Source organism: Dermacentor albipictus, chromosome 1 (genome assembly GCF_038994185.2).
Source record: "Dermacentor albipictus isolate Rhodes 1998 colony chromosome 1, USDA_Dalb.pri_finalv2, whole genome shotgun sequence".
NCBI classification, from domain to species: Eukaryota; Metazoa; Arthropoda; class Arachnida; order Ixodida; family Ixodidae; genus Dermacentor; species Dermacentor albipictus.
The window spans coordinates 340613958-340631201 of NC_091821.1; the positions used below are offsets into that span (position 1 = coordinate 340613958).

The 17244-nt window shown below is 48.2% G+C and overlaps 1 protein-coding gene and 1 long non-coding RNA gene across 3 annotated transcripts in view; one reads left to right on the forward strand and one right to left on the reverse strand.

Annotated features, from left to right (window-relative positions):
* LOC135903793 (uncharacterized) overlaps positions 1 to 17244 on the forward strand; it is a 71575-nt gene that overhangs the window by 16941 nt on the left and 37390 nt on the right. The gene's annotated exons all lie outside the window — the stretch shown is intronic.
* On the reverse strand, positions 6830 to 16482 carry LOC135905463 (uncharacterized). The gene is made up of 3 exons (XM_065436448.2): positions 16459 to 16482; positions 13806 to 14342; positions 6830 to 9682 (listed from the first exon to the last, which is right to left on the reverse strand). Exon 3 carries the CDS (start codon positions 9613 to 9615, stop codon positions 7651 to 7653), a length of 1965 nt encoding a protein of 654 aa, XP_065292520.1. The 5' UTR covers positions 9616 to 9682; positions 13806 to 14342; positions 16459 to 16482; the 3' UTR covers positions 6830 to 7650.

Below are 17244 nucleotides of genomic sequence, written 5' to 3' on the forward strand. Positions count from 1 at the left end.
ATCAAGCATTTATTTCGTGCTGAAGTGGTCCTGGTCGTTTTTTTTTCCTAGAAAAAACAAAAGCCCGCGAAATACGCGAAATACGAAATAGATGCCCACTCGCACGCCATCACACAAGCGCCTACAAGCAACCATTGAAGGAAATACGGCTGCATTCTCTTATCGCCGCATCGTACAAGGCTCCGCAACGCTTATCAATGCGTCAGCGGCGCGTTCTCTTGATGCCGCGACCATCACATAGCGTGAAGCTCTGTATCGAGCTGCCGCCGCTAGTAAAGCCGTGTATCCGTGGCTATTCGCTTGGGAGCGCTTGGGTAGCGGCGCGCGAGAGCGTATCTATTTCGTATTTTAGGTGTCTCGCGCGCTTTTGTTTTTTCTCGGAAAAACCAACGGGGCAAAGCCGAGCACTAAGCAAGTGCTTGATTCGGAGGGTATTTGAGGTTCCCTACAAGCTTGTAATTGACATGTCTGACATTTAAGCAATCATTAAAATGTTCCCTAATTAAAAGTAATTAGTTAAGCAATACTTCGTGATGAAAAAGAACTGGCCGTAAGTACCTACAACTACGGCTACTATGCAGTCGGTACGATTTATCTAGAGCTCTTGGGTATTTTTAAAACCTTGGAACAAGTTAACTGGGACACCCCATATATAAGCTTGGCGAATGTAAAACTAAATCTTACCTCTCGTGGAAGCGCATTAGCTATTGGCACATTCCCTGAACTCGAACGAATTACGGTTTCCAGCTACTGCAATCTGCAATATTCCCTACGTATTGCAACCCAGCGTAGGTAGGTAATATTGCCGATCGCAGTAGCGGGAAACCGTAATTCGTTCGAGGTCGGGGAAAGTGCCAATAGCTAATGCGCTTCTACGAGAGGTAGGATTTATCGGGCTTTATCAAGAAACGATATATTAAAAATACTGTGTCGAATGTACTGTTTAGTAACTTTCTTGTATGCACTAGAGTAACGGCTGTATGGAATGTGCCTTTCTAAAATTTCTAAAGATGTGTAGGCGTTTATATTGTAGATGTTTGCAGAACATTGTAAATGTGTAAATGTTAGATGCATATATTGTGTTTTATGCGAAGCATATTACGAGGGCTCAACCCAGCTCCTCAGGCGCGGCGGTGACCATGAAATCACGTGACACCGTGACGTCACGACAGAGGAGAAGTGGCTTTGGCTCAACTCTTGCAAGACGGGCTGGGTGGGAATCGAACCAGGGTCTCCGGAGTGTGGGACGGAGACGCTACCACTGAGCCACGAGTACAACGCTTCAAAGCGGTACAAAAGCGCCTCTAGTGAATGCGGTGTTGCCTTAGAAACGCGCTGTTTCTAAGGCGTGCGTCTCTTGCTCAGGCGCACATTTCGTTGCCGCGCCGAACGCTGCTTTGCTCGACGCTCACCGCGTCCAATGCGGGGCGCGTAGTCGCTGCCCTGTAGCCCATTGTCTTACACCCCTTGGCGGGTCGACGGGAACGCTGTCGCGTTCCACTCTTGAAGGCGAAGAAGTAATGCATGAGTTGTTTCTTCGTCTAGCCGAACCAAATATAGCCAAGCAACAGCAGTTCACCAGGCTAAACAGTGGTTCAACAACTAAAATAAAGGCTAGTATGCTTCGCATCCTGGGCTTAACCTTACCTAAGCCACAGCCATTTTTTTATGAAAGATGTTGCGTGTAAACTCCTGCAGCGTTTATTGTTGCTGTCCTTGTGCTTTCGAAGAGTGGTGGGCGAATAAAGCAGCCGTGACGCAGCATTTCCTCCGTCATTCTTACCACTCGTGTACAATTTTGGCCTGCCGACACTGTGGTAAACCAAAATAAACTTCAAACCCAGCTCTCGGGCTACTTCCAGTCAAACACCAGGAGCGAAATTGCCGACACTGAGGATGGCTGCAATTTAATTAATCGTGGGCCCGTATTCACAAACAAGGTACTTACGCTAGGCGTATTCGTACGAGCAGATTCTAACCAATCGTGTTGACGTATATACCGTTAGCGAAGGAAGCTGGCCAATGGGAAAGCAGCACTGACCAACAGAAAGTTTCAGAAATGTATTCAACCCGTGACCTCTTGAAACTTGTACTCGAATTAAATCCTGGCGTTCTGTATAGAAGTTCACCGGCCATAGAGTTCCTGCGTTCTCCTGCTTTGGTTTAGGACACTGATACGCAGGAAAAAATTAACGAAGACGTGCCATGTGATAGGCTCAATGTAAAAAGATGGGGCCGTATTCACAAAAACGTTCTCACGCTAAATCTCCTCGCAAGACAAAATTTACAAACCTTAATGTTGGACATAAGATTATCGAAGGGCGCCGGCCAATGGCAAATAGCACTTACAACGAACAACACTGTCAATTCAACCTATTGGCCCGTATTCACAAGAAGCTTTACGCTAGAGTTATTCGTAAGAAAAAAATTGCAGCCAATCGAAACGCTGGACATATAATTAGTGAAGGTGGTCAGCCAGTGGCATAGAGCACTTGCGAAAGAAAAACTCTGTGATCGCCTATGATTCTGTTGCTCTAAGCACCTTGTGCTCGCGAAAGTAAACTTAGGTAAATGGCGCACGGCGACAAGGAAATGCTTTGTCGCCATGACTTTAGATCGATTCTGACTATTTCGAAGGAAACATTTGGGCAACAGATGTTGCAAGGGGCTCAAACAACAACAACACATATAAACTGCGCAAGACAGCTCGCGCATAGGAAACAGGTGACCTCATGCGACGCTCAGCCATGGTTCAACGCCGCCGGCGCCTTTAGCAATACGATCGCCCCGTAGAACGACGCCATGTGGAGCGTTGCCAAGAAGGCAGCTTGCTTCAAGGGCCACACGGCTGAATGAATTGGATGCGTCAGTTATCGTGGAGAGTTTGCGCATGCTTCGACGCATTCACTTTTGCCCACAAATATTTCCGAAGCGCACAATCAGAGGAAAAAAGAAAAAGCTAGTATTGTTACAGCCTACGCATCAGCACCAAAATGCAGAAATGCCGTCGTATTAAAAAGTGCAGCGTACAAACTCCAGCGTGAGAGCTGGAGCTGCGAGGATATGCTACTTCTTCTTCTTTTGCGAGCATTCCATGCTCCTAAAATTCTTGTGGTCAAGGTGCGTTTATATTTACAAATTTACTGACCGCATTTATAGACAACTACGGCGTTCAGTTTGACTCCTTTTGCTAGAGTAACTGATTGTCTCATGTATTTCCCTCCTCTTCGTTTCTTTTTTTTTTTTTTTTAGGGAGAGCTATCGTGAAACATATAGCCCAACAGAGCACGTTCACTCTCCTAACGCTCAAGTGCATATAGACCAACCCAAGAATTCTTCAAAGTGAAGTTAAAGATACGAACAGAAAGCTCTTACGAACCGGAATCGCAAAGGGAGCTTGTTTTCAGAGTTCAACTCGTTTTCCGAGTTCAGATAATGCGCATCCACCATCGAACCGCTATTAAAAGCGTGTGTTGTGCAATTCTTTCCGTAGCTTCTGTTAAATGATAAGAGAAACATTACCGGATCGTTCGCAAATTTCAATGCCGGCCTTTTTCTTATCTCTCCATACGTTTCGATCCCTCACCACACTGCATTGATAACGATTGCCTATGTGCTCTTCATGTAGGTACATGCATGTTCAGTTCGTAAAAGTAGCATTTTATTTATTGTTTTTTCTTTTTCTTCTTCTTTTTCTTTTCTTTTTTTTTTTGCGGTGCGCCTTGCATGATTATCGTAAACAACCGAGAGTCCTTAAACCTCTGTTCGGGCCGTTCATGCGGGTTCATGCGCCGGTGGCTATTCATCGAGCGCCCATATGGTGTGCGAAATCATTGCTGCTATCGTTATCAATGTTTGCGATCCAGAACAAATATATTACCTCCCCAAAGAAAATACGATGCGAGAAACGCTTCGGTGCCCTTATCGGCTTCTCGTACAAGGCTGTGGAAAAGGGAATCGCTCCTCCAGAGACGCCTGTTTACATATGCAACACCCGGAAACGCCGGAAGCAAATCGCTCGAAACGCCGGCTTATCGCGAAATCTTACTTGCTTGTTCTAGCGCGCGCCCGCGTGCGCGGAGAAAGAAAACGCGAAAATTTCCCCTCCGTAAGGAACTGCGATAAAAGAAGTAAACAGATTACTCAGCTTCATTCTTCGTTTCAAGTGGATAGCTGCGACCAAACATCCTCGAGAAGTGTGCAACCGGCACCTGAGCATCTGAAGGCGTAGATTGCTCGATTCATTATACAGCGCTACCGAATTATTTGTTCATTCATTCTGCCTGCATCGAAGTTGCTTATTTTTATTTCTAGCGCCATACAATGACGCCGCATTGCTTATTTCTCAAGCGGTACATTTCTAGTGCGCTCAGGCTCGAAGTATACGAGCTTTATTTGGGCACTTGGCTTGCCTGAACACATTTTTGTTGTTAAACTTGTGGGAGGGCTTGAGGGGGCGAGGGGGGGCGAGCGCAGGCTTTTTTTTGCTCTTTCTGTCAAAAATAAACCAAAGTGTATAGCGATGCGGTAGTGCGAGCATGCTGCTCTGGCTCTAAACCCAACAGTTATACAAGTGCCCCAGCCAAAAAATTATTGATTCCTTTACGCTCGTGATGTGTACACAACCAACAACAAAATGTTTGAGAGCCAATTTCTTATAAACAATTTATTTTTGTCTATCCAAAGACGACTGCATGATTAGAGATAAGGGCTGCACAGAATATCTCTCAAAACGTGCTAAAAGAAACCCCCTCCCCCCCCTTATTTTTTTTTTTGGAGCTCGAACTTTATACTGTATTGGCGAAGTATAAGAAGTCAGACAAGAGCTTGTATACAAAGCGTTCATGTCACTATGATCATAAGGCTTTAGCCAAACTGCAAAAGTGTACCGAGCATACCTCTGGCAAAAAAAAAGAAGGAAAAAGTCAGCATACTTCTGGAAGTTTGCAGAATCCCAGTCCAATTTCGAGCGAAAATGTTTTAGAGCTGTTCCATTAAGAATTTCAGTTTCTTGAAGGTAAACCCCTTCAGCACGTTGTCCGCATATAACTCACCCATTTAACATGTTCGGCGCATATAACGCTTCGGAGCACTCGAATAAAAAAAAAATTCGATATTTAGCCACAGCCGCTCTTCACCCACACAAGTTTAACCGCCCATGCACATCAATCATGATGTCTCGCCCCCACTTTCGCCAAAGCTGATATAGTTCTTTCAGTATAGCTAGGTAAATTATACACAGTTTTCGAAACACACTTATAACGCTGTGGAGCACTTGCATACCTAATGTACTGCAAAGGCCGTAAATAACCCACAAATTTCGATCTTTGCCTACAAGTCGCACGAAATCTGCCATCTATTTCCACAAAACAAGGACGAGACAAGAGGGAAACCTACTACGATCCTCGAATAACGCATGAAAATGAGAGAGACATAGAAGTAAATAGTTATTTGTAAATCTCGAAATGCAGCCGGGAAGGTTGACGTTTCGGCACATGTTCCAAATTACATTCTCTCATTTTCAGCAAACGTGAACTCGGCGCCAACGTAAGGCTTTCTCGGGTCACTGAGAAGCATAGCGTATAACGGCCGCATAACGCTTTCAGGCAATTTACGAATTATATCTTTCTTTTTTTTTTTGAAGCTGCAATTCATCCGCACGTATTAAGCCGCAGGGTAGAAAGGTCTATTGGTTAGCCTGGCCTGTGTGCTAGATATCATACGTTCGAATCCCGCCTTCAAACAAATTTATTTATGTTTATTCATTTAGATAGATACCCCGAACGTCGTGGCAGCGCCGACGGCGAAAATTCTCCTGGAGTGTCCATATATCTGTAAAAGTTGAGATAAGGAAAGAAAGTCAAGTATTAATGTGAACTTCTATCGCCGACGTTATGGAACGGCAGTGTCACAGACGGTCGCTCAGTCAGGCTGCCTTTAGGAATAGCAGCGGCTATTTTCTGGCCTTCAGCAGCTGTGATACCAAAACCATGGATAATATTGATATGTCGTTTAATGATAAAGGTCATCCGTCTAGCTGGATTAGAGTCGTGCGGAGGGCAAGTGTCATTTTCGAAGGACGAGCTGTAGCATAGAAAGCATTCAACAGTTTCTTTGCAACCATAGGCATTGCGATCGGCGATATAGTTCATTCTTCTCAATAATGAGTATTACACTTTGGTGAATGCAACAAAGTAGTGTTTCTTCACTTCGCTATGACAATGTAACAAGCACTGTTGCATAGAGAGGTCGAATGAATGCACATGACGATTGGCATAGAGAGAGAGACATACAGAGGAAAGGGGAAAGGCAGGGAGGTTAACCAGAGGGGAAGATCCGGTTTGCTACCCTACGCTGGGGAAAGAGGGGAGGAGGAGGTAAAGTGATATCAAAGTAGAGATAAAGAAAGTTTGGCATACGCCTTCAGGTGGGCTACGGGGCTTATTGACCAGTTACCTTCTCTGAAGTTCACGTGCTACCTGACGCCTGCGGTATCAAGGATTTTCCACATCTCCCGCCATGGCCGTGAGTTGTGGCTCAAGCTAGCTCTCCCAGGCGTAGATCTAGTACACGTATAATACCCAAGCAAGTGTACGAGAAAAAAAGCGCCGCGGTAGCTCAATTGATAAAAGCATCGCACACTTAATGCGAAGACAGGGGTTCGAATCTCACCTAGGGCAACTTGTTTCTTCATTGGCTTTCATTTCCCATTTCTTTATCATTTCTATATTCCAGTTAAAGCAGCAAATAATTTCCTCTATGCATTCCTTGCCATCATTGCATGTTAGCTTCATATGATTATATGTCATTATAAACAATGATTCAGATGCTGGGTTCTAAGACTTTAATTATGTCTGGGTGCACACAATTACGGTATACAGAGGCATAAAAAAGCACCAACATGCCAAGCGCACGAGTTTGTGAAACTTAGTCCCGATTCATGGCTCAGCTGTGCCTTGGCAGAATCTCGCACTTCATTTGCACTTGGTACCGCTGACACTACGGCCCTTAACATCATTCATAAGTGTGGACTGTCACAAACTGCCTAAAGAAGGTAGTTCAGGCAGCATAATCAAGCACACGGTGCTTACCTGTTCAACTGCCAGCACTTCATGAGTGGTAACTGTTTGATAGCATGATCATCTAGCACGTGATACATTCAGCAACAGTATTTTCCATAGGTTCAGTAAGGCAAACATCACTTCAGCCGCTAATATAATTTGATATCTCACATTTAGCCTAAAAGATGGCCGCGATGAAAAGTGTTGCATGGTGTTATTTTACGTGCGGCCGGCAAGAATGAAAGCGAGAAATGCTCACTAAGATTGACGTGTACGACATAGAAGTGGTGAATATCTTCACTGTGTTCTTGACACTTGCCATCATAGAGTAATTGGGCTTCCAATTGAGAAAGCGGAAGCAGAGGGTCAAATGGATGGCATGAATGTTCACAGTTGCACAACAACACTACGCACCACATACTAAATGATGTTCATCTCTTTTTGCTTACGAACCTTTGCAGCCTTCTGTTCTTTGTCACAGTCAGAAAAAATAAATAGCACGAAATACACACGCACACGCATTCACGCCTCACGTAAGTGAGTTCGGAAAGGAAGCACGCTGATAAAGTGCAGAAGGGGGGGGGGGGGCTCACTTCGCTCTCTCGATGATGTCAAAACTGCGCTTCCGGTGGAGTTCGTGAACACTTCCGTTAGGGTCCCTCGCGACGCTGGCCGCCAGTACTGTGTTGCTGCTGGAGGCGCTGGTAGTCCGTTCCAGATCCTTCCGGAAAAGCCGCTTAGGCAGGAAGTGACGATAATCCCTGAATCCGACGAACAAGTACACGCCTTGTAGTCCCACCAAAACGATCACGATGATGTCCACGGCGACGATATCCACGAACGCTCCCACGAAACCCAGAAGCCACGTGGTACCCATGATCAACGCTAGCTTGATGAAGAGCCCCATGTGCGATCGCTGTCCACCTCCCTTGAAGTCGAAGCCCGCGGTCTGGCTCGACGTGTGGCGGATGTGAATCACGATGTGCGCGTAGAGGCACAAGTCCAGGAGAAGCAACAGCATCATGGGAAGCAAGAAGAACACTGCCTGCGCCCCTACGCTCCCGATCCAGCAGCCGAAGTGGCCGTAGCGCGGAGACAGCGGGAAACCGGACGGCACTGTCCAGTTGAGCACTGCGCAGACGCCGGCGATGACCGACGGTCCTCCCCACGCGATGAGACAGTAGGCGAAGAATCCGCATCCGTGGCGCCCTGACGGTAGGTGTACCACAGCGGCGACGTTCTTCCATATGTCGAACGATAGAACGCTTGTCCAGAAGAACGTGGAGAGGAAGCCATAGTGCAGGAACAGGGCCAGCACTGCGCAGAAGGGCGCGGGGACCTTGAAGCTGTTCGCTAAAAGGAAGATCAACTGGCTCCAGAACAAGGTCACCGAGAGACAAAGGGTGCATTTGGACGAGAACGACCGCGAGTGCCTGTAGATCACGTACGCGACACCCTTGAGGAACAGGCACGCGAGGGAGAGGCTGAGGCAGATGATCGTGAGGTAGTTTTGCACGCCGTACCATCGCCGGCGCGCTAGCGACGTCGCGTTGGTTTCCAAATGAGCCATTGTCTCGTTCTTGGTCGTCACGTTGGCGTAGCGGTAGTCGGGAGCTCTGATGTAACACTTGTCACCGTGCCAGGAGAAACAAGAATCGCTGGTGACCACCGGTTTGAAGAGGGACACCAGGTTTGGACCGAGGAAGGACCTCAACCGAGGTCTGTCTCGTAAGTCCGGCACAACTTCTGACGGCGCGCACTCCAGCAGCGATGGCTCGACGCCGTGGCAGAGCGCGCAGTAGATATTCTTGTACACGACATCCGACTCGTTGCCTTTGTGCTTCACAGGTGCGAAGTACGTCGCGCACTTGCGGCTGTGCTCTGAATCGGATGCGTCGGGACAAGTCTCTGTAAACTGGACACCACGTGCGCATGGCCTAAGCAAATGCTCGCCGCTTCTCTCAACCGACCTCGGTATGGCGTGCGTCACCGACCTCTGGCTCCATCCCGTCGAGTTCCAAAACGTAGCCGTGCTGTCCAAGTCGTAATTGCAGAGCGCGCAGAAGGCGTTCAAGTACGTCACGTTCCGCGCACTCGTCACGGGAATCGCGTAATACGTGTCGTTGTACGTGTCGACGTTCTCGCACGCATCTCGCACCTGGTCCCGGGGCCACTGGTGTTTGCATCCCGTTACCACGTAGATGTCCTTATCGTAGAGGCCTTTGACGTTTAGCGTCACGCATGCAGCTGCGCTAGGTCGAGCGAGGTTCGAACCCGCCTCCCAGCAGCAGTCGCCGTACGCTTCGCAGTTACTCGCGCACGAACACGTCACCGCGAAAAGGTTCAGCGCGCATTCGACGGGCGACGGAGCGCAGCCGTTGAGTCCGGCAGGGCAGCGAAGGAGCTCCTCGAATAGATCTTCGGGGACGTCATCGTGCTCTTCGGCCTTCGCGGTCCAGGGAAGCGTGACGTTGCAGTCTGCGTGAAAGGAAAACGCGCCGCCGCGCAGCACGGCCGTCCACAGAAGCAGCAGAAGAGTCAGCGGCGTCTTCATTGTTTGTGCCACGATCCGGAGAGCGGATTGGTTTGTCAGGTGACACTTCGCAGTTCCATTCCGAGGGCTGCGTAAACGTGGAAAAAGAGAGTCAGAGATAAAGCAGTGGTCAACTGTCGTTAGGCGGGCAGGCAGCAGACGCGCGCACACGCAGTCGCAATATACGCCCCACGTATATGCTATACCCCTGCAACCCTTCCACGCCGGGTTCCGCGTAATGAAGCCGCGGACTTTCCGCAGCGCAACCGTTCGCACTCGGGAAAGGGGGGCGATTGCGCGGCCAGGGTTTCTTCCACGGTGGGAACATCGTGAGTAAGTCGCTGTGTTGCATGTAAAGTCAGTGAAAACAGTCTAAAGTCAACCTCTGCACACACGGGAACCGGCGCTGCCATACTGGACTTTATTGCAGCTACCAAGCCGAGGCCGGTGACCGTATAGAGCTATTACGCTTCGGCCATGAAAGCGACGACGCCTCTTGCACTTTCAATAAAGTACGTGCGTTTCTACGTTCTTTCCCAAAAAGAAAACTTACGAGATTCCAAGAGCACGCACCTTGTTTGTCACGTAGACAACGAACAAAGGATGCCCCTTGAGACGCAATAAACTTACCGCTATCTTCTTACACGTAAGTGCTTACAAGAATAATTTGGAAAGTTTTAATCTTCTCAAGGCGAGGAACGTACTCCGACGTCATAAAGTCATAATGAACCAGTAGGTCGTTTTCATCGCTTAGGTTAGGCAGTAACATTCGTTCAATTCCTCGTTTGCGCCTCACGATTGGCAGAAAGGCTCGATTCTAGAGCGCGCATTCGATACAGAATTCCAAAGCTCGACATTTAGTGTATAAAGCATTTGTGCGTTGTGCAGTTAATATACTTCGCCCTCTCTGTCTCTCTTCTTTTTCCTGCGTATTTGCCATACAGCCGTGCACAATAAATGGAGGCTATACTTTTCCGGTGTGATTTCAACGTCAAGGTGAATCAATTAGCGGAATGTTTTGCACGTTGAATTAAAAAAAATACGTTCGTAATTGTCATGTTTTGTCTATATAATTTCAGATACGAACAAGCCAAAGCACGCTAGACCAAGTCGTTCGTTAGTTCGTTCATACGATAGTTTCTTTGTTTGTTTGTTTGTTTGTTTGTTTGTTTGTTTGTTTGTTTGTTTTTTGAGGACTATTGCGCATGACAAAAGAAAAAGAAAGCGATTTGTTCTACGGAGCGTAGTAAAATGTCCCGGACCGCAGAGACACAGAAAAGGCACAGCGGCATGCACTTACGTAATCGCTCGCAAAACGCGTTATAGTATAGTGTAACTTTCCCTGTTCGTGCTTCAGTTTATTTTGGTCACAAATGCCTAAACGTTGCGCCACTACAATATATTAAAAACACGGCACATAGTCTATATTAGGCCCCTCAGTTAACGCATCATCGACATTAGCCTTTCCTTCGTTACGCATAATAATTGTTCAACGTCACGGAATAAACCTCACCAGTTTCTCTGTTCTACGTGCATCCTTTTACGTTGCTGGCTGTTTACTCTTCAATACGACACACGTTCAAAGAACTCGAGATAAGGAAAAGGAAGGCAATCTTATGTAACCGCGCCAACGTCGAGAAACGTTCGAGGTTATCGAAGACGGACTAGCCGTCGAACGATCCCTTTTGGCTATTTACAAATTCAGGAGAGCGTACCCTTGCGTCAAGGCACACCTTTTCTTTTCTTTCTTAAATTTCTCGCTTTCTCGTTGGCTCCCTCCGCGGGGCTCGCTTCCAGTCAACAGACTTAATCACTTAAGCGATCGCTCCGAAGCAATATCGAACACAGTCACTCTACGTTCATGTGATCTCCCGTTATTCTTTTGCAGGCACAAACATTGTGCGTATTCAGGGTGGATGATGCCGCGTTCGCACTTAAGACGTAATGACCTAAATAATTACTCTCATTACGTACGCGATTAGTAGTCCATAAGCTATGAACGCAGCTCGAGAAGCTGTCGGAACGTTAATTGCGCCGCGCCCGTACAGACCATTTCTTAATGACTACAGAAAGGACAGACACAACAGAACCATCAGACACGCAAAAAAAAATAGTCATAGACGTAACAGTGGCGAGAAGGAGAAGCGGAATCGTGTAACCTAGAGCATTTGAGTATCTTGGTTGCTTCAAAAAGCAAACTTAGCAGCTGGAGAATATTAGAGACCTGGGAAACGAGCCCGCGACCACCAGCCTTACATGACAGTCTCCAGTTGTTCTCTCAGCTAACCAGTATGCTAGCAGAGTGGAGATGACGCGTGATTACCTTCCCAATCAAAGCTCCGGAAGGTCGAATAAATAAACTAACTAAATAACTACTGCGCGCACACCACATGGCGGTAGAGCCAAGGTAAAGTTTCTTTTTCTTCTTTCCGTTTGGATGCTCTGACAAATGTGCCACTCGATAGGCACTACAAACTGCTAGCGCAGCACTATAAATTAAATGATCCCCCTCCGCAGCCCCACTTCGGTCTCCTCTAAAAAAACAACTAAGCTGATAAAGAATCTCAAGAACAAGTTTTTCGTCAACTCCGAAATTTGTTCATCGGGTTGCCTTTAGTTATTTCTTTTGTAGGTTTTTGCTACAGCTAGGCCGGAAGGCAAATTTTCCTAGAGTGGAAAACTTTCACCACTTCGCGGGTTTTCATGGTGCTCACTTGCTTATAGCAGTGAACGCACAATCTTGTCTCGGTTGTCGTTAACTTTATGCCCGCGAGCTATAACATCACAGTAAACTATTGCGCCATTCTGTCCTCACAGTATGCTACCACTCAAAACTGATCTTCGGGGTTTCCCCTTACGTGTCGTAGAGGCGTTGCTGAAAGTTGTGTTTACCATCAGCCTAAATTGAAAGCAGAACAGGATAGGAGCAAATAAATATCGTAATAAAATTTCTTTAACTTGATTATGCGGGCGTGTGCTATAGGTCACCGCTGACTGGTGCTTAGTTAAACGAGGTGTGACCTAGAAGAAGCTAAGTGCCATAACCTGTACTACACCCTTGTCAAAACATCAACTTGCGAGTGATGGAGCTCGAAAATGCGTTGTTATTCATCTTATTTCGCTCGCGATGCAGCCTATGCGGATATCACATGCTCCCTTACAGCTATGTCAATTTCGTGGAAATTTCCAGTCGAGCAGGCTGCCGTCATGTAGCCGGTCGTCATGCCAACAGTTTGCTCGACCACATTTTACACGACATCAAAGCAGCCGAGTACAGGCATGCGTAGTAGGGGGGTTAGCCGGGCAAGTACAAATTTATGAGCAAAACATATATTGCTGCCAGGTTAGAAAGAGAGAGAGAGGGGGAGGGAGGGGTTAAGGAAAGCTGCAGAGGTTTACCTGGCGGGAAGCCTAGCGTAATATAACTCCAGGTAAATGCGGTGATAAGTTAAATGATACACATAGGACATGTCTCTCGCAGAAAAGTTAAACGCGCCTTCGTAGCGCCATACTTCTCCACCCACCCACCTTTCCTTCCCTCACGCCGTATATCTGTAGGCAAATACTGAGTCTTGCGCTATACGGTACTCTCTTTACAGTGCGTGCAGGCTGTCGAGCTATGCATACCCGAAAAATTCAGTTATTGGCTTACAACTTCATATCTCACGGTACAGCCACCGTGCTTGATCTATCATAGCATGTTTGTAACGGTCACCGCGAACGGTCGCGCGGTGGCACCAGGCTCACAATCGCGCACGCTTCTGCCGCGAAAGAAGCTCGATCTCATCTGGCCGATGGTTAATTTAGCATGATAACCCGTTGAAAAGAATGCATTAAGAAAGAAAGAAAGAAAGAAAGAAAGAAAGAAAGAAAGAAAGAAAGAAAGAAAGAAAGAAAGAAAGAAAGAAAGAAAGAAAGAAAGAAAGAAAGGGGGGGAGGGAGGTTAACGAAAACGGAAAATCCGGTTTACTACCCTACACTGGATAAAGGGGGAGGGAAAGTAGAAAGATACGGAGTTGAGACAGAGGGAGACAGCACAGGCACGCGATCGCAGTCGGTCGCGATCACCACACGTCATCGCGGCACAGCATCACGTGCAGTACAATCGACACCAACTCAGGCTACAAGAGGTAAGTAATGGTAATGGGTCAGTAGTTAAAGAGAGTTCGCGCTAAGAGGTCAAGTGCAGGATAAGACGCATGCCTTCTCACCTCGCGCTGAGAGCGACGTCTCGCGTGACGAACGATCGGCCTCGCAGAGTCAAACCACGGACGACGGCTGCTCGACGGCGATCCCAAAAATACGAGCGTGCGCTTTCGATGACAGGGGATGTGTTCGCGTTTTTTTCCGTTTCTCGGCCGACGCGCTTGCATTCGAAGGAAAGGAAGAGCGCGTATAGGCGCCTAACGCGCGGCTCCTTCTTCTCCGGGGCGCCTGGCCTTCTACTCCCCCCCGCACCCGAGCCAAATGTACGAAAAAGCGAGATTTGCCGGCTGATGTGACGCGGGCGACACCCCCTCGCAGCACTCTTCTCTCCCGAGGCCCCCGTCGGTAAAAGGGAAAGCGAGCCGTCTCGGAGAACGACACAATCCTTCGCTCGAATAGCCCCCTCGGGGACCGGTTTTTCAACCGTCTGCGTGTGGCTCGCCACCGCTGCGCATACTTCGAAATATTTATCTCTCTCCTTGGCTCCTCCTTTCCCTCTTTGTTTCGGCTTGTTTTGAGCTCGGCCAGGACCGGGGGTGACCCTGGATAGCACAAGGGAAAATGGTCACTCGCAACACGTACTTACTTAACGCTTTTATAAGACCTCCCTCCACCCCCCTCTCCCTCCCCTTTTCCATACAACTTCTCTCCTCTGCTGCATGTTATAGGCTTTCTGCCAGGCAAACTCCTATATCCAGTTTCCATTAAAGGGTCCCTCTCCCGCGTGACGCTCGTACTGCCGTAATTTCCTGCGTGCGCTATAAGTTCGCGCATATTTCGGCGAGGTCCGCGTAAGAGTGCGCGTGAAAAGGAAACAAAAAAAAAGCGCGCACTTTCGCGCGCCGCTCTCAGTGAAGGCCGATCGCGCGTCCTCTCTCGCTCGCACTACCGGACGGATGTCACAGCGTGCCCTGTTTTGTGAGCACTGTTCCACGTGAGCGCTCTGGCGAGAGCGGCGTCGGTCACGCGAGCTCTCCATCGGCGCGTCATTCACCGATGTCCGCAGCCGCCACCTCGAGCAACGCGCTTCTTTTTTGTCGCCTCAGCTGCTGGACATGTTGGCAACACCGGATGCCCGCCTTTCGTGCCTCCTTTTTGTAGTACTCTGCCTCTTTTTAGTGCGGACAAACCGAAAAAACTTTTTTTTTAACTGAAGCCTCTCCGGATCGTGTCGCAACAAGGTACGACGGTGTGAATACTACGGTGGGAATGTGTCGTAGGTGCGCACCAGCCAAGAAGAGTCTCGCGTATGAAAATACCTGCGCGCACGTTCTTTTCTCTGTGAATATGCCGCGACACTTCCAAATACTAGACCATGGTTCAGATGCTAAAAAAAAAGAGAGAGAGAGAGAGAGAGAATTACTTTCTGGGGTTGTACGTGCCGAAACCACGATCTGATTATGAGACACGCCGCAGCGGGGGAACTGAGGATGGATTTTGGCCACCCGGGGTTGTGTAACGTGCCCCGTATGCACGGGACACGGGCGTTCTTGCGCATCGCCCCCATTGAAATGCGTCCGCCGCTACCGCGATTTGATCCCGCGACCTCGAGCTGCCGCGGTGGGCCATGCTTCGGATGATGGTACCCATGATGACGGTATAACTGTGTGCTAGTGACTTGTGTCACTCTTTGTTGTGTTGTTATATTTATTTTTATTTATTATTTTTGTTTATTTCCTGGGTAGTCTGAGAATTTGGCGCTACCGGCTCTAAAGAGAGGTACTTTCCCTTTTTTCATTATGAAAAAGACAATAATAATAAAAGCGAAGAAGACTTACTTAAACCGTACCACATAAAACGCGTTTCTTCGTTCGCGAATGGGTTTGATAAGTTCGCAGGAAGTAACTATTATACGCACGTCACAGCGGAAGTCAGCCGCTGCCTCCTAGCGGTCGCATTACGGTCGTCCTGATCCTTCACACGAGTGCATACAGCGGAGTGTTAATGCTCGCTGATGGGTTTCTGACGTCCTGTGAGTCCGTGAAAAATATCGCTTAAAGTGGTCATACGCGTCAATGTCTCGCGCGCTCTTCAATGCGAGGCGTTAGTCAAGCGCATTCCTGTTGTTGCGCGTTGCAGCGTCAGGGGACCTTGGGTCTGCTGCCGTAGAGGTCCGCGCGCGGCGTTCCGATGCGTAGAGCGGCGCCCCTTGTTAAGGTTTAGCTGACCTTTTCTTCTCTGCGTCGTTCGCCAGACCAGTCAGCTATATAAAGGAGATATTTCCTTTCGGCGCACGTCCGTTATTGACGTCGCTGACGTCCGACTCTTGTCCGAAGTCGACGCACGAAGACAGCCGGAAACGCACGGTTTCGCGCAGTATTGGCTTTCACCACAGTGCGCTGGTAGAGTGGACGACTGTGGGACTGAAATATTTGCGGCCAAATTACGTCGGTAGCACTTGAGTCGCGGGGAAAAGGACGCCGTTGGAAGGAGCTCTGGAGAGGACAAGTCGCACTGATACCGCAACATGGTGGCCATGGTTCTTGCAATTCACGTTTGCGCTGACGTCAATGTCCACGCTGATTTTGCTCGAAACAAGAAAAAGAAGCAGACCAAAAAGAAAGTGATATGATGCCTGCGTTACCATGGGAGAGAGCTTTCCGCATACAGTCGCAACTAGCCGTACCGATCTAAAGAAGAAAGAAAGAACCGCCTCACCATATTCCGGCCCTGCGGAAGTGGATGTTCAGCGAAGTTGTTGGAAACCACCACTACAACTGCCGAAGGAGGGGGGGAGGGGGATGCAATGCTTTATTGCTTTAGAATAATGGTAGTAATGGGAGTAATGGTAATTTTGACAGGACGCCGGCGCTGATAGCGGTGCTGCAACAACATTAATATCAGTTACAAGGCTAGTTATTTCATATGCGGAAGGCTAGAAACGCTACTCCCCACGTCACAATCTGCGTAATCTTTACCGTAATCACAGTGATCTTTACCGGGAAACGCATTCGGGGAGCGCTACGTGCGTCGCATTGTTATCAGGGGCGCCGTATCATCAAATATGTGGTTCGGATGCCCGTTTTGTGCTTGTTATTTATGGAAACGTATGCTTTCCTGTGCGTTGCATACGTCATTCCAAATAATGTGTGCACACTTCGCTTCACTTTGCTGAGTGCTTGAAGCATCTGCTTTACGGGGATACGAGCCCCTGCTCCTGCTGGTCTGCACTGCCGCCGGTATCGGCCACATATTTGCTGACGCAAGCGCACAAGGAAAATGTCGACCATCGAAAGGCTAGCAGCTTCGCTTTAAAAGGTAATATTGATCAGCCCTTCCACACTGTGAAGATGGACAAGCAGTGAAGGTATAGCGTGTTTTACCTATATATATGTGTGTGTGTGTGTGTGTGTGTGTGTGTGTGTGTGTGTGTGTGTGTGTGTGTGTGTGTGTGTGTGTGTGTGTGTGTGTGTGTGCGTGTGTGTGCGTGTGCGTGTGTGCGTG